The 25,138-nt window shown below is 38.5% G+C and overlaps 1 protein-coding gene across 4 annotated transcripts in view; it reads right to left on the bottom strand.

The window, feature by feature from the left end:
* Positions 1-25,138, bottom strand: part of LOC117419799 (putative adenosylhomocysteinase 3) — a 41,429-nt gene that overhangs the window by 9,836 nt on the left and 6,455 nt on the right. For 2 of the 4 annotated variants that reach the window (XM_058985823.1, XM_034032923.3), the window contains exons 2-5: positions 6,016-6,127; positions 3,752-3,895; positions 1,568-1,689; positions 490-592 (exon numbers count right to left, since the gene is read on the bottom strand). In XM_058985823.1, the coding sequence (XP_058841806.1) occupies positions 490-592; positions 1,568-1,689; positions 3,752-3,895; positions 6,016-6,127 (481 nt within the window). The remainder of the gene's footprint in view (positions 1-489; positions 593-1,567; positions 1,690-3,751; positions 3,896-6,015; positions 6,128-25,138) is intronic. The other 2 variants (XM_034032925.3, XM_034032924.3) reach the window with 1 other exon arrangement.

The raw sequence follows: 25,138 nt of genomic DNA, 5'->3' as shown, positions 1-25,138 counted from the left end.
TACAAGTATGCAAGGTGCACAAGACACAGCACAGCGACAGTCAGTATTTAGCATGTGCCTTTGCATATTAAAGCATGTCTTAATTTGGTACTCCAACACTTCAAGTCCAGTTTACCAACTACAAAATTACACCAAGTAGAAACTTGACAAAAGTCTGAAATAACTGGAGAGTGTATTGTATGAACAACTTGCACTTTTCTGTGTGAGGTTCAGTACTGAAAATGATGAAGTTTTTATTGCCTTTCTTGACCTGTAGGTAGGAGGTGCTTCTTTCTGTTATTTTAGTACAATAATAGGAATGATTTAGCCAAGATGCTACACCCAAAAGCCTTTGCATCCATGTTTTTTAGGTAGACCCAGAATAAGTGTTCAGGCCAGAGTTCATATTCAACCTTAGCCCTAATGCGTCAGCTTCAGGCCCATTCCCACCACTCTCAGCTCCAGCCTGATGAGTCGGTGGACAGCAAGAGAAAGTAAAGGGAAACTTACCACCTTCAGCAAGGGCAGCTGCAACTTCATTCTGAGTGGAGTAAATGTTACAGGCAGCCCACCTGCACTGAGCACCCAGGGCAGCCAGTGTCTCCATCAGGACCTGCAGGGCGGGAGGCACACACACACACACACACACACGTCATTGGAAACAGAACACTGAACGCTTTTGGAGAGCTAACGTGAATCAAAATCACCAGGACTCAGTTTTACTAATGGGATCCACTCCAGAATAAAGAATTAGTGAATTAGCCAAAAGCCTTTAAACTGTTCAATGGAAAACAGGGATTACAATGGCCAGCTGGATTGCTGTGTGATGAACAAGCAACAGCATATTTAAAATAACTAAATCTAACAAAACATTTTACAGAAAACGCTGATTGGTTTCATACACTAATAAAATACCATTGCATATTTCATCATGTAGTGCGCTGAGAAAGCAACACTGCTGCCTGCTGGACAAAAAAATAATACACAAGAAGTACATTTGGTTATATTAAGCCCCATTCACAAAGCTTAACACCATAAGGTATTTTGAGAAGGTTTACTCAAAGCCTGGGCAAAATCATGACATTTGATTATACTTAGTTTAAATACATCAGAAGTTAAAGCTTTGTGAATAGTGTCCCTCTTGGGGTAGATGACATCACAGTAAACTGTCCCATGCTATGTTATAGCGTGCACATTACCCTTATGGAAAGGGCTGTAACAAATATTATAAGCATCCTTATTTCAGTTCATTTTTAGCTTTGGAGGCAAGCGATACATTCAGTACAGTGGGACATTTGGTGCATTTGTGTTTGTTTCTACTGTAGCTGCTGTAGGCTTTATACAAATATGCCCATTAACCAGTCCCTTAATACAATTTTACTAGATGAAGAAACTCATTCTCAACAACAACTTCCTTTATTTTGAGAAAAAAAGAAATTCAATGCGATAGAGCGTGTGGACTAACGGGTAACAAATGTAATTTATATTCTGTAAGAATACACATCTCTATCTTTCTTATTGGAAAAATCAAGCTTGTGCCTGTAAAAAACAGACAAAGCTGGTTAATAAGGGGATCTATTGTACTTACAGCAGTCTGTGCAGTAATGTGAGTGCAGCCCACGATCTTTGCTCCAGCCAGTGGCTTCTCTCCCTGAGCTCGCTTCCTCAAAGCCATCAGGGCAGGCATCTCTGCACAGGCAGGACGGGCAGCTGTTAATCAACAAGGCCTCAGCACTGGGGTCTCACTGCAGCCCCAATACAGGCTTGATACAGAAACGACCAGGCAACAGCAACCCCCACCACCACCGCCTACACACAGCTTCTGCATCATCCTGCATCCTTTACCATGCAAATGGATGCACGGACACAAATTACACAACTCTTACATAATCGTGCACATGTGGAAAAGTGGACACTAGGATTGGCTGCCAACATTGTAGAATGGCTCAAGTCATCAATAATGATCTTGAATGTCACGATATGCCATTTTTGATTACCAGTTTTTTCTACACTATACTGCCATGTCATACACGTTTCATAAACCTAAAGCACAGTGGATTTTGTGCTATGAAACAGATTAGAAATGCAGTCCTTGATAGTTTTGTTAGTTCATGACTTGGGGGGGGGGGGGGGGGGAATCATAATGAAGGAATCTGGTGTGAGCTCCAGCTTGGACTCATACCAGACAGTCGGGCTATCTTTACATGACTCCCTTTAATCTCTTGTAAGTGTTCTAGCCAGCCTGTATACTGGGTATGTACGGTATGCTGTTCACTTCTGATTTAATACTGATATTTTCTTCAGTGTTCAGACTGGTGTGGTCTCTATAGGGATCTCTATTACATCTCTCCTTACAGACACAATAAACTATTCCTGCTACAGGAAACAAGGGAACTAACTTAATATTTTATAGTTTAAAATAAATTTGATGGATAAGAAATAAATAAATAAATAAAAATAAATCCAATAAAGAAAAGTAGAACCAGGAAGAAACAAATACTTAATTTAAAAGCTTGAATATTGTAAAATAGTATTTTTCAGCAGTAATCTTACAAAATTTAAAACAGCAATGCCACAATAATTTCAACAAATAAACAAAATTCATTATGCTTTTTTTTTACCATTTGATTTACAATTACATTATGACAATGCTTTTTAGTACTGCACAATACTAATAAAAATAAATATCTAAACATAATTAGACACCTAATTATGCAATTTGGTATATTGTAATTTCCAGTAAATAAGGGTGAATAACCATTAACAGGAGATACTGGGGGAGAATGCTTTTACAAAAATACAAATCCCTTCAAGAACTGCATTTAATTCACTGGGAGAAGTTTATAGTGAAGGAGGATTTCACAAATAAAAGTTTTAAAAATGAGTGGCATGTAACAACATAGGAGTGAAGAACTAAAGGATTAAATAACGGATGAATAAAGAAAAACAATTAATTAAAGATGACTGTAGCTCTTAAACATCTCATTACAAAAATGCAAAAAACAAAGTTTTGAAAGCTTTGAGCCATGCTTAAGATACAGTATTTGAAAGTATATATTAATGCTGTTGCAATCGGTATTGTTTATAGTGATATAATATAAAAATATAAATTATACAGTATAAAATAAATGTGGCATTTGACTTTTTAAAATGAGTGGAATTTCATGGAATTAAATTATTTCCTCTCATTCCAATTCAAATTCCAATTCTGTATCCAGAAGATTTTTTCAATTCAAATTCCAGTTTCAATTCTTGAATTAGAATTTATCAACAAATTCCAATTCCATTTGGAATTGACCCCAACCCTGCTAGATATATTTTTTAAACCAGCATCCCAGAATGTGACATATTTCAGGCAAGCACATTATACTTTTTTATTATTTAAAGGTTTTACCAATCTGATCAACTACATTATGTTATAACTGTGCAGATATAACTTTTCTAAAAGATTAAATAAGTACACAGCTTTATTTTTATTTTTTTACTGCATGCCTGAACAGACTTGAGTAACTTCCCTTAGACCCCACTGGAGTGAGGGTGTGGCAGTTCTCAGCCTTCCTGAACAGACTTGAGTAACTTCCCTTAGACCCCACTGGAGTGAGGGTGTGGCAGTTCTCAGCCTTCCTGAACAGACTTGAGTAACTTCCCCTAGACCCCACTGGAGGGAGGGTGTGGCAGTTCTCAGCCTTCCTGAACAGACTTGAGTAACTTCCCCTAGACCCCAATGGAGTGAGGGTGTGGCAGTTCTCAGCCCTCAGCCCTCTCCTTGTACCTTGCTCAGCGATCTCGATCTCCCTCCGCCCGAAGTCTGCCTGCTTGATGTTTTTGATGCAGAAGTCACCATTTCCCTTGGAGTTCTTCTGCTGCTTGTCTCTCGGAGAGGTCTCATCATCCGAGCTGTCTGTGTAGGAGGCGGCTGAAACACACCAGGAAAACAACAAAAAATCAAATGCCAACTACTAACTGTAGAAATTGTTTACAATGTTAGATATCTGGTTTTCCTAGATCGGTTGGTTCAGTTTTCATTAAAAACAGTGCCCCCCTATTTCCTGGGATGCAATGTTTGCTTTACGTTCATGGTATAAAAAAGGGCTTATTAATATTTAGAAAGTGAAGTGGTTTGTCAGGTTCCAGTTTGGTGTTTTCTACCCCATTCTTGTAGTGATTTAGAACTGATGTCCTTACTCGATATTGGTTGAGTGCACTCTGACCAAGCCATCAGGGTAGGCATCTCTGCACAGACAGCTGTTAATCAACAAGGCCTCAGCACTGGGGTCTCACTGCAGCCCCAATACAGGCTTGATACAGAAAAGACCAGGCAACAGCAACCCCCACCACCACCGCCTGCATCATCCTGCATCCTCTGCCATGCATTTTAAATGGATGTATGCACACAGTGTCAGGAGACAAACATTAAATACCTCAGAACTGCAGTTTGTAGTTGAAATACCACAAAAAACATGCAGAACTTAAAATAGTTTTTCCACCAAAGGCTATTCACTCAATGGGATCCTGACCTTATTAATCTGCTTTTGACCATTCAGTTTACTCAAGTGTGAAGACAAATACAGCCAATAAAGGCTTGTTTTCAACTTCCTGGGGTTCAGCGAGTGAGTGATAAAAGCAGGAGCTCATTACATACCTTGCTGACTACATTACTTTGACATAAAACATTTTAATGCTGAAAGTGTAATTAGTTTAATATGAAGAAATATGGCCATTCCGATTAGAAAAGGTAAACCACACAGCGGTTAAGAAGTTTTGAACACCAGCGTCTTTGAAAAAGCGGATTAAAACCTGAGAAACTAATGAAAAACTCAACTTCAATGAAATTCAAAATCAAACCTACTGCAGCTTTGTGTTACAGAACACCCTGCAGTGTTTACAAGAAAGAACACTCTAGAGTAAAGGTTGAGAAACTTATTACCTAGCTGACTTAAGACCTCTGATGTGTGATTAATTGAAAAATATACAGTACTGCTATTATTTAACAGTGCAGGGGGCTAAGGAACACACATTTTTTTATTTTTACTTTTTTACTCTAGGGTTTCTAGGTCAAATATTTTTTATGGCTGAAACTAGCTATCAGAGTTACAGACATCTGAAAAATAGAAGGTTGGTTGTGATACAAAACAAATAAATAATTTAAACACCCCTTACTTAAATCCATGTGTCTTACAAAACTTGACATTTTTGTTTCTTTGGCCAATAAAAATGTGACATGTGCATTAATATGCATTATTTATTTAAATTAAACTGCTAATATGTACTATTTATTTAAATGAGGCTGCCTGCACACTGTGGTACTAGTGTTAAGCTCTCCACAATGGCTCAATGGAAATTCATAACTGTACTGTCACTCATGTTAACCATGCTGCTTTATTAAAAATTGACGATTATCCGCTTAACTGCTAAGACACTTTCAGGGGAAAGTTTGTGCATGTCATCTATCATTGTTGTTGAGTAAGAGTGTGGGGCTGTATTTATGAAAATCTTATGAATAAACTGAAGAGCTTCTCATGCAGAGAATTCTCATTTCTAAAGACCTTAGAGTGAATAGCTTGCATTTATTTTAAAATGTTCCTTTAAAAATTAAACAAATTTGCAAAATTACAAGCGTCAAGCACTTTAATTCATGTTGACTTCAGAAATTACATGTCCACTCATTTCTAAACATAGAACTTAGGAGTAGGAAGACTGGGCCTACACTAAGTAGTAAGTGTTTCCGCTGTATATATATATATATATATATATATATATATTTAATAGTCATCTAAAATCAACCACTTCCATATTTCGAAATAAATAAAACCAAGATATAATAATAAAGCCCTAAATGGTCACAGGATATGGTTAAAATGGAATATGTCTCGGTCATCCAGAGGTTCTAATGTTCTTCCGTTCTAAAGGGCTCCTTTGTCATTTGACCTCCTGTAGATGTCAGTTATCATATTTTTGAAAATATAACAGGTAACCCAACTGGGTAGAGTTCAGCCAGCCCAAGCCCTTGCAGAAGGAGCAGCTGAAGGGCCCTACCTGAGCTGTAGCTGTCTGTGGAGGACTGGGAGATGGAGCGGGACAGGGAGCGACGGCCAATCTTGGTGGTGCGCTTGTTAAACTCCTGCTTCTGGTCAGCAAACTGGATTTGCTGTGGAGAAAAAAGAAACAAAGTTCTGTTTAGTTTATACGCTTAAGATGGCAAGCAATTGGTTGTTACCCAACTTCCTTACCAACCTTTTGGTTACTGAAATAAATTCAAGACGGCTTACAAGTTGTTGACGGCCAAATGATTTTACGTCTAATTTAGTAACATGCAAACTATTCCAAAAGCATGTCTAGAAGTATAAAAAGTGATTATGTATTACATCTGTTCAACGATAAACAACAGGATTCAAATCCTTTACTGAAAGATTGCCAATTTATACCTATCCCAATATATGCAACACAATTTAAATAAATTCCCAAGTGGATTTCAGAAATGGCACCACCTTCACACAGTGTGACACGTGCAGGGAGTGATGGTACAAGCGGAGTTTACACCCATGCAACTTGGGCTGCCAATACCAAAAGCTAGTGCAGTTTCAAGATAACACAACATGAAATGCTTGGACATCACAATGGCAATGCCATATATCTCTAGAAAAAGGAACCGAGTAGCCAGCAAAATGTAAATTCCATCAGTGTGACTTGGTCTCAGGTAGGGGTGCAGGTGGCTGTCAAACCAATACCTGTTTTTGCACATTTAAATCTATACAGACCATATGCCATTTAAGAGACACAACCAACTTGCATGCAACTGCATAGCTATTCTGCAGACACACTGCTTCACCTCTGCTTGCTGAATCAGTTCAATATCTATGTGGGAACAAGGAAGATTAATGTTTGAAGAGCTAACTGAACTAATGTGATACAACCTATTTTCATTTGGCACCACTTGATCAACAGCTAACGTTTCTGTTTCCAGTCCTGTACTGTTACTATACTGGGCTCTGCATAAGAGTGACGCAAGCTGCTGGTCTCTCAAAGGAAGACAAAAGCAGCAGCTCTGAGGAGGCTCATTAGATGATGCCCGTTATGTCTGGAAACAGAAACCTAACATTTAACCAAACGTCAGCCAGAAAATCTGGGAACACATATTTGTCCCTTTGTGTCCTCCTGTCCAGGACAAGAGACTAACTGGGGCATAAAACCAGCGGGGTTCATGGAATGTCAAGGCCTGACTGGGAAGTGTGCTAATGAACTTTTACTGGCTGATGAAACACATCTATTATTTTAGTAGGTATTCGTTGGAATAGTTTTCACCATTTGCTGACCATTTACTTCCTCCTCACCCTCACCATTAATTTCCAGGCACTATGATTATGAATTATAACTCACTTAACAAGTAAAACACTCAATGGGATGTGAATCTCGTTTGAATAGGTGTAGAGACTTACACATGGTTAATGATATTTAAATACACTACACTAGCACCTACAAAGTTAATGTGATGTTACAGTAAAACCTATTTGTGACGATTACTAATTACATAGAGCAAACACGCAAATGAACTGAAGCTGGCAATTACAAATGTCACCTTCTGGCATTTGCACATGGTGCTCTAGATCAGCCTGTTTACTAATGCTATAGACGGCAGAACAGGTTTACTGTGACTAATCTGTGCACATGTTAAATGGGTAATTCAAATGTTGGTGAAAAGGTGTGGGCGATGGCAGAAGCTTTGTGACAAAACAAAAAAATATATATATATTTATTGGAGGATACCTATTATAGGTCTTTATCATCTGGATACATAACTGTCACAAGACCACAATATGGCAGCCATCTTAAATCACAGAACAAAAAAGTGAAAGGTACTGCCTACAAGGAGTTTCCAGAGAGCAATTTGGAAGATCCTCCAGTCAAGTCTAGGATTTCCTTATCTCCTCTGAAAGAAACAGGGTGTAAATCTCTGTATCTACATGAAGTGAGAAACAGATACAGAAGGGCACTGTGTGGAATCCATGTACAAAATGTTTTACCATTTCTCCTGCACTCAGCAAACAATATATATATATATATATATATATATATATATATATATATATATATATATATATATATATATATATATATATATAATAGTGTTCGGAGGATTAGGGTTACATTTAGGAAATAGAACAGACGCTTTGTTCCAAAATGCAATTCGCATAATTCTAAAGTAATTCCATCTCAAAAGAAACACAAGACCCCTGTGTTTTGTTACAGAATGAGCAGCACTTACTTAGTCAGCTCAACTGCTAGAGAGAGATACGCAGCAGGGAGGTGAAACAGCTTTTAAACCAGGTTTTAATGTAGAGGAGTGTTTAGCACTAGGGACATGGTTCTGTGGTACAGAAAAGGGAGTGTGGAACAGAATTAAAAAGGTTAAGAGGCAACTAACGAATTTAGGACCTGCTTGGAATAAAGACCAGGACTGAAATGGATCTTGAGGGCCAAAGTTGAGAACCACTGTTCTACTGTCTAGTGCCAACGTTGAGAATTCACAACAAACATATTGTCCAAAAAGGTTGAGGCGGCGTGTAACCCGATTGGTGTGGGATCTTGTTGGAAAGTTTTAAATCCTGCGAGATTCATAGTCAATCCAGTTAAATAGAGGTTTAACAAGGGAACACAATGCTATCCGTCAGTTTTTCTGGAGTCTGCATCAGAAAACACTGATGCCAACAATTAGAACCCTTACAAAATGTGCACACCACAGTTTAGAAGCCTTTCTTACAGTATATTTTATTTATTTATTTATTTTTTATTTATTTATTTTTACAGACAGTATTTATTTGAACCGATTGAGATTTGATACAACACAGACAAAATTTATGACAACTGCTTCAAGTGTTTCCAAAATCCTGTCCAATACCTATATGTTATTCTCTGCACTAATCACTGTATATCAATAATTTAATAGTGCAGGCATGTTTGTGTAAGATTTTAATATTTAATATAGAATAAAAATACTACCTCTACCATGGCACACCAGGAGCAGCAACCTGGCAGTGAAAGGGTTAACAGGGTGTGAAAGCCTATTGCCTGTCCAGCCAGTCACATTACACAGGATTACAGAAAACTAATTTTGGGCAAACAAAGGGTCTTAACTTCGAGACCACTGTTCAAATTATGACTGAAAATGTATTTTTTAAAAAACATGACAAAGTAAAACAAATACAAATACAGTGCTCTCATTTTGATAATGCACGGGTAGACTATGTGAACAGTAAATTGTACTATACTGTAGAAATGTCTCAGTTTTATTTATTGTATGAAATATCGAGGAAGCACTGTATTACACCGACAGCTTTATGGAGCAATTTTGTACTGCCAAGTTAAGGTGGTATTTTATATTAGTGCAGATGTCACTGTTAAATGGCTTGAATACAGTACATAAGCAATACTGCATAACCATATAAATAAACTGTATGTCATTGACACGCACTACATCCCCTGCCATGGCTGTAAAATTAGAGCCATAAGAAACATGAATAAACTAGATCACTATGACCTACTCTGCCCACTGCACAAACAAGTAGGCTTGTCACGTGGAAGGATCCCTCCATCTACTTGTGGATTCTCATACACTCAATAACTATTTACCAAATGGTTTTAGCAAGTTTAATCACAATTGGAGAAGCGCTTCTCTAGATAGCCCTATATTTATAACATACGGATAGATGGCAGCCTCCACAAATAAGTGAAGCTGCACTTCTCTCCAATTAAATTATTTACATTAAGAATTGCATTTACTATTAAATACAACAAATGTCAGACCAATTCCCAATGTATTAAAGTTTACACTCTTGTAGTCGTTAACTGTTGGCAATGACTGCTCGATCAGATAACAATGCTCTACTTGTCAGCGATAAAAACTACTAAAACTTTGCTATTCAACAACATTCTAATAAAATGCCACTTTTAAACAAAGAATGATGGTACGTGGAATATACAGTAGCTCATCATTCTAAGGTGTTTACTGCCATACCAGTACCCCTTAGTATGGTTTTAACAATGGACAGTTGGTTGTGAATATAAAAATTATGTTATACTACAATTACGTCAACACGAACTGAAGAGTCACAGCCAACCAGGCTACAAATGTCAATTTGCTTAGGTCTGCTCTCTTGCCCCGACAATGCTATGGGGCTTTTTGTTTACCCAGCATCAGTTCTACATTTACATTGTTTATAACATCTCTACACTGTGGACTCTACAGCTTACTCTGCTGGGACACTGGCATGTCTGCAGATATCCCAGAAGTGATGAGGCCCAATACAGAAGTTTAAAATGACAGCCTCCAGAATGTCTTAAATCGTCCAGTGGTACTGTAGCAGTGAATGACTTCTATCCAGACTGTGAAACTCACCATCCACCGAGGTAACTGAGGTAACTGAAAGGCAGCACTGGTTCTGCTGCAGGCCCAGTCCTCAACTGCTGCCTCCATTGCTTTCTCTCTTTCAAGAGACGACTGTGCGCTGAGCACTCCTTTTCATGAACTCCCCACTTTAACAAGTCCCACTCTGTCACCCCCACTTTCCAACCCTCCAGGACCTTTCGCCTCATTGCAATCCCTGTTCATAAAGTCTCCACTCTCACACACTTTAATCCCATTAAGTCAGCCATTAAAACCATAGCTGACAAGTCTTAAGAGGATTGCCACGGCGGAAGACCTAAGCAAACAGCATTAAAAATAAAAACACATCTATTAGATGGGAATGTCTAGACCTCAGCTTCACCCATGGGGGAACCCAGCAATGGCTTTCAGCCAATGGAAGAATGCCTGCAGCTCTTCTTGTACTATACATGTATAAGGTGCTCCCAGAATGCACCTATACTGGAGCACCCACAGGAGGGACTTGAGACTAAAAGCAGTAATATTTTCTATAGAGAATGTCCAATGGTTCTGCACTGTATTCCTAGCAGTTAAAGACATGATCCCGCACCTATACACAATTAACAGTCCTTAATAAAAGGACACACACATACAATATGGTCATTGCATTTGACTAGGGTAAAGGGTGGTGGGGTTGAAGTGTCAATGATCTATCCAGTGCAAAAGGTCACCAAATTCGATGCAAGCATAGCATAACCCAGAAAGTTTGTAAGGGGTTTAACACACAATCTAACATTTTATTGACGTGAACTATTTTAAGCTCACCTTTACGCTACCCTTGCACATGCCAAAAACAGCGTAATATAATTTATGGTTTTACTGCTCTTCTATTTTTAGTTTATAGTTTAACTGTTTTATATTCGTGTGCAAAAAGACTTACTTTACTAGAGGAAATCCAGAGTTCAGGAGACAGTACAACATTTTATCTCAATACTTTTGGTCTTGCAGTACTGTATCGATACAACCAGACCCAGTAGTGGCTTTGTTAACCATTTGTACAGTACAGGAATGATCAGCTCTCAAGCACTGCTAAATACATTAACACATACTGTACATACATACAGTACTGGTACATTACAAAAATACAATACCACTATTTTCAATACAATTGTTTTTTTTGTTTTGTTTGACGAGATTTGTTTCTGTTCTTACAGGCAACTGACTACAGTCCAGAGGCTTTTTTTGGTCACAATTACAGTCATTGCACAGATATCCATGTTCTGTGCTTTTCAAGGTCAAGTTGCCTCCCTAAAGCATATTAAAAAAAAAAAAAGAATAGCTGTTAAAAGATTAAAATGCAGTTTAACAAAGATGAAAGACTGAAAGGACACAATGCAATACTTGCATTCAGGAGTAGCTGTCTTCCTACTTGTGTATAAATATTTGTACTGTCCTATTGAAAGAATTCAAAATGTACTTTGTTTAACTGCATTAATGGCCTGTTTACCCACTGCTCCCGGCTCAACTTGTAAATGTGGAAAATAACTCCTGGGTGTTGACATGGCATCACAGCCCCCGTGGTAAGCGAAAGCTGCTGGACACTTTCCAAAGCAAAGCATTATCAAGGAGTGACAAAAACTGAATGACGGATTTGCAATGAGCTCAGATAGATTTCACATTTGTAACGTGAGTTGCCTCAGATTTTCTCTCAGATTACATACACTGTAATAAGGTTCACTATGTCAATTATACAGTAATTACCAGGTTAAATAAAATATAAATCATACATTCACACTGTACATTGCAATGAAGCAAATCAGTGGAAGCCGTCCTCTTAAATTCCAGCAACAGATACCAAAGCTATGGACACTATATGCCAATTAGGCACCATGTTGTTGCACCCCCTCTATCTTTGCACATTCAAATCAACACCACAGCTGTAAGTATTTCTCAGGAGACGTACCGGACAGGCAAGTCATGCTGTGATTTACAACTTTAGGACACTAGAGGGCAGTGCAATGAAAACTTTAACTGTGGGCACATTCCGGTTATAAAACAAATACACATTTTTCATAAACATACTAAAAAACAGTTGAGGAGAGAGAAAGGTTTTAACAAACACCATTTAGTCTCCCCCCCAACCCTTCTGTACAGTATTTCAAACTATCCTGTATTATTATTTGGAGCCCGTCTGCCACTTCTTACAGTAGCACTTAAGTCATTTTCAGTACACTAAATTGGTTTAATGATGGGAATCCTGCATGTGGGAAAGTCAAAGTTGTGCTGAAGATTACCATCTGCAATAATTACCATCTACAAGGCCTAACAGTCTTATCTTCTAAACTTTGGATTTCTAATAGTACAGCTTGCTGCTTTAAGGAGATACAGCTTCAATCTACTCTAACTCAATCTACCGCTCAGGGTTAATGAACTAGAATCAACACGATCAGAGATAAGGGATGCCTATTGCTGCCAGGCTTTGCTAGTTCTCAGGCACAAAACAACTAAAATACACCAACTGAGTGATGCCATGCTAAGGAATTACTTGAGAATCAAGTGAATGGAGACAGTAATACAGAAGAGTCTTATCCTAGCATAGCATACTACTGTATCTACATTACTGTAACTTGCAGTCTCTCACCTCACTCACGAAACCTAAGCAGCTGAAAGGTAATATACTCTCCATGGCACAGCACACTTTTTAGCCCTTTACACAACAAATATCAAACATACCAGTGAACCATACTGTACCTGTGACAGAAGTTAAGAGTTGGTGTGCATATTGATGTTTGGTTCAGAGAAGATAGAAATGGCTGCAAACTGATGCATACTGTAATTAACAGAACACATTTAACAAGAGAGTGGATCCAGTGTTGCAATACACTTTGATTGCCCGAAACAGCATTAAGCTTTTAAGTACTCTGTTATTTTTACTCACATGCAGTGGCACAAATTTTCTACCTGTTGCCTTGGTAAAATAAAATCTGAACCATGAAACAGTGCCACAAAAGCGATGAATGTGTTCTGAAAGAGTTTTATAAAAAAAAAAAAAAAAAAGACGGAAAAGAATATAATTAGGATAACTGAATATCACACTCAGCCTTTGCCAAATCTTTTCCCATAAGCAACAAAGACTGTACTATTTTTCAAATTGCTGTTTGTGGGCTGAAAGTAGGCTATACCTGAATACTACTGTACGTTTCCATGGCCTTGCTAATTCAGAGGCACCATATCATCACGTGACCCAAGTGCAGACCCATTTACATTCTTAAAAAGGGGGGCAGGCGAGGGGAAGGAAACCAGTTCTTCAAATCAAAACCAGGAGGATGAGCCACAGACTCGCACCAGTTGATCTTCAGTTTAAAATAATGCAGAGCTTGCCTACTTCATGGTTTTAAAATATTAATCCTACCCCGTTACACAGGACATGATTAAGGGGGTCGAGACAGAAATAACTGAAACGATCATCTCAGCTCGGCACACAGTTACTGACGTCTGTGTGCAAATGCTGAACAAAGCATCATCCTAAGGCAAGGCCGACTTCAGAAAACGAACGAAGCAGTTTCAGCTACAAATACAAGTTAAACTGCAGAGGCACAAGAACAAGACATGACACATTCCTCCATTGTATATACTTTACTAAACCAAAAGCATTATACCATGTATGTCAGTCTGTTTTTCAAAACTAAATACTGAATGGCATGAAAGGATTGACGTTGTTTATCTACCATAATAGCACTAAACGAAGCACACTCAAGATTTTAATGCAAACCGGCAACAGGAGACTTCAAACTGGGTTCTAATTTGATGCATCAATTCACCAATATATAATCAAATCTCGGGGAAATTTAAGGACAGATGATCAATAAATCGATGCATCGATAAATTGTTGCACTACTAGTTACCACGTATGGTTGTTATTTGTTGTAATTTAAAAAAACATAATCTACATTTTCAACAGTGAAAGGCCAACAATGGGACACACTCTACTTTTTGCAAGCAAATTATTTTATGTTAAGGCAGTTCAAATTGATATTAGGAGTTACTCTAGTAAAACCAGTTAGTCCCACCTGGTGTTAAAATAAAAAAAAAACAAATTAAAACACACATACACACACAACAGCATTTACTTATTGGGACAAGTATACTCAAACAGACTGCTCACAAACATACCTTGATCTGTACAGACTCCATGGCACCTGTTTTCCTATGTTTGATCGGGCTCGCTAAGTTAAAGACCTTCTTCATGGTGTCCTGACATGGAACTGGCAAAACATACACAATGCTGACGTGCTTGAAAACTGTATGGGAGTCGCCTGTATTAAACTAAACAACACCTAGAACAGTATCAATAGAACTGCCAATTATTTACAATGGAAAGACATGAAACATGAGGAGAATAATACAGCTTTAGTAGTGAATGGCAAAATTACCGGTTCCCAATATCAAAGAATGAGGCGTTTAAAGAAAGTTTGCTGTAATGCTATTCTTCTTTGTAGTTCCCTGAGAAATTAGATGCGATACTAGGATAAAAAAGGGGATCAGATAAAGGTCAGGTTCTCTCAGTATTTTCATTTTTCCACTACTCATATTCAGGCTATCTGGGTTGGGAAATCGTCAAGACATGCCATTTGCTGTGTCTCAGTTTGTTTTTTTTTACTTTATAGATGTGAACAAAGTACAGAATAAAATATATGTATTCATATACATTAGTTCAACCATTTTCCTTAACAGAGGTTAAAACAATTTGGCAGTGAAACACACACACACACATTTTTTTGGACACCACCTGAGCATTATATCAATGGTCTATCATTGTTGAGGCTAGAGGTTAAAAACAAAATGTGTCAGTGACATGTAATTTTTACTACACAACTGATGTGTAACATATATTAAGACAATAACAATTGTGTAACTGCAAAATGGGAGCAATATTAGGTCAGCGGTGACGGTCAACCTCACCACCACATTTACAATGAAAGATGACATTACCATTGAAATAGTGAGACACAAACTCAAATGGTTCCTGAGTTGTGGGTCCTTGGCACTGTGGCAGCTATGTATCATGACTGCCACTAAATATTTCGTTTTTCAGGGAGGGGGATGGTGAATGTAGCTGACTGACAAAAACACATACGCCACTGAAAGGGGTGCCTAATAATAAACAGGGTGGTTTCTATGAAAAGCTGGCACTAAATTCATCTTTCTGATTAAAAGGTCTTCTAAGCACTGGGGATAAAGGCATTGGAACTCAAAGAAGCATTTCATGAAGTTAAACTCGTTCTCTGTAGAAACCTACATTGAAAGCTTGGTTCTCCTTGTTTACTTTACGTTAGCTTGTATTCTTAAATGCTTCACAAGATACACCTATTCTAGGTCTGGTTTCAGTCTGTGTAAATAAAATCTCTGTTAGATGCTGTGTGCTTGCTAAAGCATGCTTGGAACTCTGTCAGTCAGCAAACAAAGTAATGTTGCTTCAAAAAAGCTGGGTTTTCTGTAGTTGAGGAGGAGAGTGCTGACAAAAATACAACCGAAACTAAAACTCTGACAACACCAGAGGGGAATGTCTGAGGAAGAATTCTCAGCTGTGTCACCCTGGCAACCAGGACGCTCTGCCTGAAGCAGACACTGTAGCATAAGCGTGCGTGCTGCGCTTTTAACACTGTGGTGTGCTATGGAGCAGCATCCAGATATAAAGCCGAATTGGGATTTTTTAAGAAAACACTGACAAAGTTTTCCGTTCATACTTGCAAAAACAGACCGTCCAGATGTAGAGTTCTTCGCTGGAAACAATTTGCAGTAATGTAGCCTACCTGGACTGTACTTTTTTGCACTTTTTATTACATTCATAGGTTTTTTTTATTGGTGTAATGAGTGTCAATAAAGATTTAACCTCATACACACTTGTTTGTTTTGATTACTGTACTGGTGTGGAAGTTTATACCGTCCATCGCTTACTGCGGGTGAATCACGTTAACACAAACGTGCCCGTTCTAAGAGGTGGCGACTGTACCAGGTTTTTTGGGGGGGAAAACAGAGAAAAACAATGTGCAGCAGAGAACACCCATCCACAAGGCAAAAACATAGGGCCCTTTTGGGTTTCTTTGTTCCAGGTATCAAAAGTGTGTTTACCTATACAGGACTACAATACATTGTTCAAAGTGGTCCTGCTACAGCACGTAGATATATTCAAACAATCAGAAATCGTGCATACATTCAAACAATCAAAACTCTCCAGCCAAAACATTTGTCTGCTTGTATTTTTGATTGCGTGTTTGTACACTATGCGCTGTAGCAGGGCCACCTTGAACAATGCACTGTAACCCTGCCATGTTAAACACACGCTGGATTTTATTAGCAGGGCATTTTACAGCTGGGGAACTACCCAGGATTTCACAAACCACCTATCTGTGGTAATCCCAAGATTACCCCTAAAAATAGGTGGTGATTCCTCATTTAAATCAACCCTTTAGTTCTGTATAAGCTTTACTTGCTAGAGTGCATTCACATGGCATCAGGTGGAGTCATTAAAAATATTGCGAGAGAAATTTTGCATTTGTGAATGAATTTAACTTAACACGTAAATTCCTAGGTAAACTCGGGACTTGCAGACTTAATTAATTAATTTCTGTGGGCGGTACAATCATTTACATTTTTGCGAACAATTTATATATACTGTGCAAAAGTTTTAGGCAGGTGTGAAAAAATGCTGTAAAGTAAGAATGCTTTCAAAAATAGACATTTTAATAGTTTATATTTATCAATTAACAAAATGCAAAGTGAGTGAACAGAAGAAAAATCTACATCAAATCAATATTTGGTGTGACCACCCTTTGCCTTCAAAACAGCATCAATTCTTCTAGGTACACTTGCACACAGTTTTTGAAGGAACTCGGCAGGTAGGTTGGCCCAAACATCTTGGAGAACTAACCACAGTTCTTCTGTGGATTTAGGCAGCCTCAGTTGCTTCTCTCTCTTCATGTAATCCCAGACAGTCTCGATGATGTTGAGATCAGGGCTCTGTGGGGGCCATACCATCACTTCCAGGACTCCTTGTTCTTCTTTACGCTGAAGATAGTTCTTAATGACTTTCGCTGTATGTTTGGGGTCGTTGCCATGCTGCAGAATAAATTTGGGGCCAATCAGATGCCTCCCTGATGGTATTGCATGATGGATAAGTATCTGCCTGTACTTTTCAGCATTGAGGAGACCATTAATTCTGACCAAATCCCCAACTCCATTTGCAGAATTGCAGCCCCAAACTTACAAGGAACCTCCACCATGCTTCACTGTTGCCTGCAGACACTCATTCGTGTACTGCTCTCCAGCCCTTCGGCGAACAAACTGCCTTCTGCTACAGCCAAATATTTCAAATTTTGACTCATCAGTCCAGAGCACCTGCTGCCATTTTTCTGCACCCCAGTTCCTGTGTTTTTGTGCATAGTTGAGTCGTTTGGCCTTGTTTCCACGTCGGAGGTATGGCTTTTTGGCCGCAAGTCTTCCATGAAGGCCACTTCTGACCAGACTTCTCCGGACAGTAGATGGGTGTACCAGGGTCCCACTGTTTACTGCCAATTCTGAGCTGATGGCACTGCTGGACATCTTCCGATTGCGAAAGGAAGTAAGCATGATGTGTCTTTCATCTGCTGCAGTAAGTTTCCTTGGCCGACCACTGCGTCTACGGTCCTCAACGTTGCCCGTTTCTTTGTGCTTCTTCAAAAGAGCTTGGACAGCACATCTGGAAACAAACCCCTGTCTGCCTTGAAATTTCTGCCTGGGAGAGACCTTGCTGATGCAGTATAACTACCTTGTGTCTTGTTGCTGTGCTCAGTCTTGCCATGGTGTATGACTTTTGACAGTAAACTGTCTTCAGCAACCTCACCTTGTTAGCTGAGTTTGGCTGTTCCTCACCCAGTTTTATTCCTCCTACACAGCTGTTTCTGTTTCAGTTAATGATTGTGTTTCAACCTACATATTGAATTGATGATCATTAGCACCTGTTTGGTATAATTGTTTGATAATACACCTGACTATATGCCTACAAAATCCCTGACTTTGTGCAAGTGTACCTAGAAGAATTGATGCTGTTTTGAAGGCAAAGGGTGGTCACACCAAATATGGATTTGATTTAGATTTTTCTTCTGTTCACTCACTTTGCATTTAGTTAATTGATAAATATAATCTATTAACATGTCTATTTTTGAAAGCATTCTTACTTTACAGCATTTTTTCACACCTGCCTAAAACTTTTGCACAGTACTGTATATATATATATGTATGTATGTATATATATATATATATATATATATATATATATATATATATATATGTGCCCAATTAATCGATTGCTATTTGGAGGCTTAACAGACAGCCCTAGTTAAAATACATATTGATTTAGTAGATGCCTGTGAACAAGATAGACAGAGAAAGGAATTCGAGAAGGTCCATACTGTGTAACAGTGAATAATGACTGTGTGAAAATGCCAAGCAGAGGCTCAAATACCAAAGAACCGGGAAGCTTATTTATTACCATAAAGCGAGGAACTGAACAGCCTGTTTCAGCAATAAAACAACAACAACAACAATTAACATGATAAAAATGCAATACACATTTGGCCAAGGACAAATGGTAATTCTCTGTATGAAAGGGTATTTAAAATAATCTATTATGTCTGATGCCAATGTCTGCTCTTTAAACAGGCTGAAATTCCATTCACAATTTAAAACCTATGTTCCAGTGTTACGAATGTGGGCTTTTCCATTGAGCAACAATTTGACAAAGAAAACAATGCCCTTTTTGTTTTAGCAGTTTTTAATAGACAAGAGTGAAAACTAAAAAAAAAAAAAAATAGCCCACAACAGATAAAATTAGCAAAAGCAAAAGTTCAGGCACATATTGTTTGATCACTAAGCCTAGTGTATAAAATGGAAAACGTAATCTCAAATTATCTTACTTAACCAATTGCTTTATAGCTCAAGGTAGTTAAACATTCTCAGATGCTCGTAAAGTATTTTTTTTTTCTTCTTATAAACAAGGCAGAGGAATTGTGTTTTCTTATGAAACTAGAGCTGTTGAAACTCTGAAAGCTAATATTTAATTTGGGGAAGTCAACCTGCCTGACACATTTCAGATTTCTCAGAATGCTACTCAGCTTCTGTAATGAGGGGATGGATGGACCTCTTCCAAGAAACAGGTTTAAACTGGGTCATTCCAAGATGGTGGCACAACAGTTGCATAGCACATGAAAACTTACATTTTGCTCATATATAGCCTACTCTGTAAGAGGGGATCGACTCTCTGTTACACCCCCTGAAATATCTGAACCGTTACAGATATGAGTAAATGCCACTCCACACATTTTCTTTTATACAGGATATTGGCACGCAACACGACTTGTGCAATCAAATACAGGGATATAAATAAGAGTGATATTGTACACGAGTGAAAGTGGCCAAATGATCATTTTGACAAACTCCTGGGGCAAAACCAATCTTTTCGCCTAGGCCTAGACAGAAGCTCTGGGTTGTACATGCTCTCAGATGCATTCCGAGCCATTCCGGGTCCACTTTCACAAGCAAATTTAAACTTTGTAGAAAAAGAAATTCAGAAATGACAACTTGTCATTTTACCAGATGGATCAGCTTGATAAATGCAGTGCTTGCTCCAGGGTGATTGATCTGTATTGTTAATATGTAAAGCAACATTATTAGAAAACAAAACAAATAGTACACATTTGTCAATGGAAATGGTTACACAATTCACGCTGACTTCAACCCCTTTCCATTAAAAAAATACCCTTTCACAATGCAATGGGGCAATGTCCATCCTTCCTGACTTGTATCTATCAGCGATTTGTTCTGAATACTTTAAACCTACTTTATTATACACTGTGTATAGGTATCAAGCTCAGGTGTGTACTAAACATAGTAAAACCAGGACTGGATCAAACCAGATCCACTGCAGGCCCTATATGTCTCCAAGCAAAAGTTGAGACCTTTTTCTAATTTCACCCCCCCCCCCCCTATCTTTTACATGTACTGTACACTACAGATCCCCATGTACTCCAATCACAGTTGTACATGTCACCAGGGACAATGACATGAGCAGATGTGGTAAATCCTGTTCCCTTTAACCAGGGATTCCTAAGCATGTAAGCACTTGCATTTCTCAAGAGATTAATAATGTAAATGCTGTGCAGAGGTTTCTAAAGATCAAATTCAATGGCTGCGAAACTCAATGAAAAAGGGTCAGAATCATAAGATTTCATACCAGCTACAGCGGTCAGGATGTACAGTTGTTGGTGGTGTTTTTAGCTCAATATGAATTCTGTATCCTGCAAAACAACTGATATTTCTAATAAAACACACTACCTGGCAGGGGATATCTCAGTGGCTTAATTGCCCCGTTACTGCCGGATGTGGCTCTTGGAGAATAACAGCGGTACACTCACACGTCATGTTTTTCCAGATACTTGCAAGTGCGATTATAAAGCTGTGAAACTCATTTCATTCACGTCAAACATCCTCTGTTGGGACTGGAATTCAAGGCTCTGGAGTGCAGATGTTTATACCCTTTACGGCAGGGGTAGGCAATTCCAGTCTTGGAGGGCCGGTGTCCCTCCTGGTTTTTGTTCCAGCTGTACCCTAAATTACTTCATTGTACCAATTAAGTGCTTACCAGTCTTAGCTTAATTGGTCAGTTGGAACAAACACCAGGAGGGACACCAGCCCTCCAGGACCGGAATTGCCTACACCTGCTTTATGGCACACACAAGTGTAAAGGCACAGGTATTTTTCCCATCAGTGTACTGTAAAGCAATAATACAACAGAAACTCAAGAGAGTGAGAAATCCCATTGGAGTGCTGTATGAAGTGTGATGTCAATGTTTGACAATAAGAGCATGCACTTTATTCTTGGGTGCAAGGTTGGGGTCAATTCCTGTTTTTCAATTACATTTCCTTTTCAAAATCAATAAACCAATTCCAATTCCCTTTTAAATCAATTTCAACACATCATTGCTCAAATATGCAATTAGCAATATTCAAAAATTAGCTTCTCACAGTGGCAACAAATTACTTAAATTGCAGTCAATGTTAATCAATTAAAATTGGCCTCAAATGAAAGCAGTTGAACAATCATAACAATGATGTCTCTAAGATATCAATTCCAATTCCCTCAAAGGAATTGGGAATATATTTTAAAAAGGAATTGAAACTGAAACACAGAAATTGACCACAACCCTTACTGAATGTATTTAACGATTAAAAAGCACAATTTGTAATATACGCTGAAATAAAGGTTTTTACTAGAAACCAGCTAGATAAAGGGATTACACATTTTTAAATCATGGGTGATTTGTTATTTGGCAGAATGGATCAGCTCAAGCTTTTTTTTCTGCTTTGTAAACAGACGCCTCTAGATTGAGAGCCTAAAGGCCATTGCTCACCAGATCGATTTCTTTATCCAACATTTCTATTTAATATTCATCCTCCAGAACACATATGCATACATACATACATACATACATACATGACTTCATAGTTATGGGAGCACTGTATTACTGTTACAAACATCTGGTGTCTTGGTCAACATCATTGTATCTGGGTTTGACTTTTTAGAAAATGCAGGAACCACACAAAGTCTGTTAGAAATTTACAAAAATGCATTTCACAGAAGAAAGAACAACAGGGGAGGGGACTTCTAAGGAACTGCACGTTCAATCCCTCAAATCTGTTTTAAATGTATTCCTTCCTTCTTTACAGCATGCTATCATTTTGTATGTAAAGTGAAGGAGAACACGAGCAAAGCATTATGGCACAAGTTTAAAAAAAAAAAAGGAGGAAATGTTCATAAAAACATAGAACTCCAATACAAGCTAATACTGTTTGGAAAAGCTTTTCTCAGCTCCCAAGTTCCAGTCAGCAGCAGACATGCCTCCAACCACTCCTGGTAGAACCCATGTAGCTTGCAATACTGGGACTCATGTTACTGCAGGCACTTAGAAAACAAGCGTGGGGTAAACACATACTGCACTGACAATGAAAACAGGTGAATTATTCATGATGACTACTCGTAACTGGAGTGTTTTTGGTTACACAACAGTGCTATTGTAATAGGATGTATCATGTTGAGGCAGCATCACCACTGACAGATAAATCATGACGAGTCATTACACCACTAGCAACCCACAGACAACCCTCTATGAACAAATACATGTACTGTACATGGACACACTCTCAATCAGCTCTGCCACACAGGGACTGGGATTTAAAGAGGAACATTATGTAATGCTTCTGTAGAGTAACCCTTGGGCACCCAGGGACGACATTAACGGTTACTATATATTTCCTTGATGGTGTTAATCCAACAGCACCGCTGCCGGCAGATATTTCACAGACATGCTGCTTTAACAGGACAGGTACTGTACATTTAAAACTGCACCTTCAGTACTGTGCCAAATTCACACTGGGACTCTAGTCGAATGTGGGAACTGACTTCTGCTCCATTACAAACAAGTCAACATGTTTTCACATTACAGTAAACAGAACAACAAGCCAGCACAAAAAAAAGACCAAGAATGTTATCAAAGGCACAGTACAGCACAGTCATGCAGCCTAGTCTTTAGTTTGGATGGCTGTGAGATGGATTTGCTTGTGCTTTCTTTAATTTAGAGACAAATGACCTGTAGGCCACATGTTAAAAGAATACAATAGCAAACCGATTGGCATGTATATGATATCCGCTGGCTCTTTATGAAAATCCATGCTGACTGCCCAGTGTTATTGTTAGGGACCAGTGGAGTGTAGAATGGCTGAGGGTAGCGTTTGGGATTGAATAGTGTAGACAACCCTAGCAGCCAGTTACTGCAGACAGGGCAGAAATTATGTTTAAATCACTCTGGAGATACAGTAACCCCCTGACCAGCATTATTAAAAACCGAGGCTGGACACGAAGGGCCTCTTCTCAGCGCCACGAAGTACAAAACCCAAACAGCACTAACACAGTAGTAGGGGTTTAATGAGTGAACACAATAAAAGGCTACTGTACTGTTAAAACAACACAACTAGTTCAATTTAGTGAAAAATGACCCCCTGCAAACAGGAGACTTTGTACTGAGACACAACACTGTAAAAGGTTAGTGGGCAGCATTAAGACCCATTATCAGCATGGTTGTATTCGTACCTCTTGCCCAACAAGTACTGTAGGTTTGCAAAGGAAATTAAACTCTACTAAAACAGTGCCAGCTGTTCGAATGCTTTAGCTTACATATTTAGGAATCACCACATATATAGTGCCTGGGCAACCCCCAAGAAAGTGCTATAATGCTGAATAATTGCATAAAATGTCTAACTCAGTAAGGTTTACCTTGAACAGACTATAATTTGTGAGGGAATAAGTCAATTTTTTTATTTTTAAGAAATCAATGTTCACAAGAGTTAGCTTAGTTGAGGAGTATTTATACAAGTTAATCATAGTTTTGCACAGTAACTTTCCAGTTCACTATCTTTTTGTATTTAATGTGCTTTACTGTGCATTTATCATAGTAAAGGCTGCCTTTCATAAGGGAATGGCAGTGCTGTCCTACGAGATGTAAAGTAGGGCAGCTGAAGGTCGTCAGGGACACAGGGATTGGTTAATAAAAGAGCATGTCAGTAGGCTCTGTGGTCACGTATTCTGTGACGATGCAAATTCATTTCTTACAGCCCTGGGTAAACACTAACAAATGAATTCCACAAAGCTATCACAACGACTTCGCACAGAGGAAATGTCCAGTATTATATATTATGTGTTCTGCATTACAATACTTATAAAAATCTGACCCAGGATAAACAGCTTGTTTCACTGAACCCAATAACCTAATGTTACCTCAGGTAAGGTAGTTTAAAAATTAGTAACAACCAGGAGTTATGAAACCAGTTAAGATAGGCCTAAATATAGATCTAGACACACATATCGATATAGACACACACACACACACACGAGTCTGCCGAGTCAACGCCCAGGGGGCATAAAGTTGTCATAAAGGCAAAAGTATATTGGAAGAGCGATGACTCATGCAGGGGCTTAATTACAGGCATTATTGCAGAGCGAGTATTTTTAACATTAGGTAGATAGATTATGTTTACAATTAGGCATGGTTAAAATTCAAAGGTAGAGCACAGCGCACAGTCACGGTAAAGAATCAAGAAGTGCAGTCAACATATTTACTGACTGGTGAAACCAGAAAGAGTTACACCAGTGTGAAAACACAACAGTTTGCAGGGCAGGGCTCCAGACATATTGACTCCAAGCATTTAAATTATCTTAAAAAGGCTGACACAATCATTTTAGTTCATAATTATTTCTTTCTTTCTTTTTTTTTTTTTTTTAAATAAAAATACCATTTGCCACCACATGACATGTAAAATTGCAGGTTTGGAGGCTGACATGCTGAAAACAGCTGTTATTATATAGTGCACAGTATAATTTACTTGGTTTAACAAAAGCACGTGGTTGACTCAGTATGATCTCCTATTCCACTGGCACACCTATCACCTGTAGGCATACTGTAGGCCAATGATTCTTTGTTGGGGAGAATGCTGGTTGCTGCTTGTTTAGTTTTTTTTTCTCAAACACTTTGATCCTTTAAAATCAAACAAAATAATACAGGCAAAAGTGAAGATATAGCTACAGTATATCAATGCCATCACAAATGTTTGTATTCATACATTGACTTGAAGTCTAGGGTTGAAAACTGACATGAATGTGAAAAAAAAAAGATAAACTGTGCGGGGAATTGCTGCAGTGAGAAAAAAATT

Source organism: Acipenser ruthenus, chromosome 14, assembly GCF_902713425.1.
Source record: "Acipenser ruthenus chromosome 14, fAciRut3.2 maternal haplotype, whole genome shotgun sequence".
In the NCBI taxonomy this organism is placed as follows: domain Eukaryota; kingdom Metazoa; phylum Chordata; class Actinopteri; order Acipenseriformes; family Acipenseridae; genus Acipenser; species Acipenser ruthenus.
Note: the sequence above shows the minus strand (reverse complement) of the source record. Positions and strands in the feature narration are given on the sequence as shown.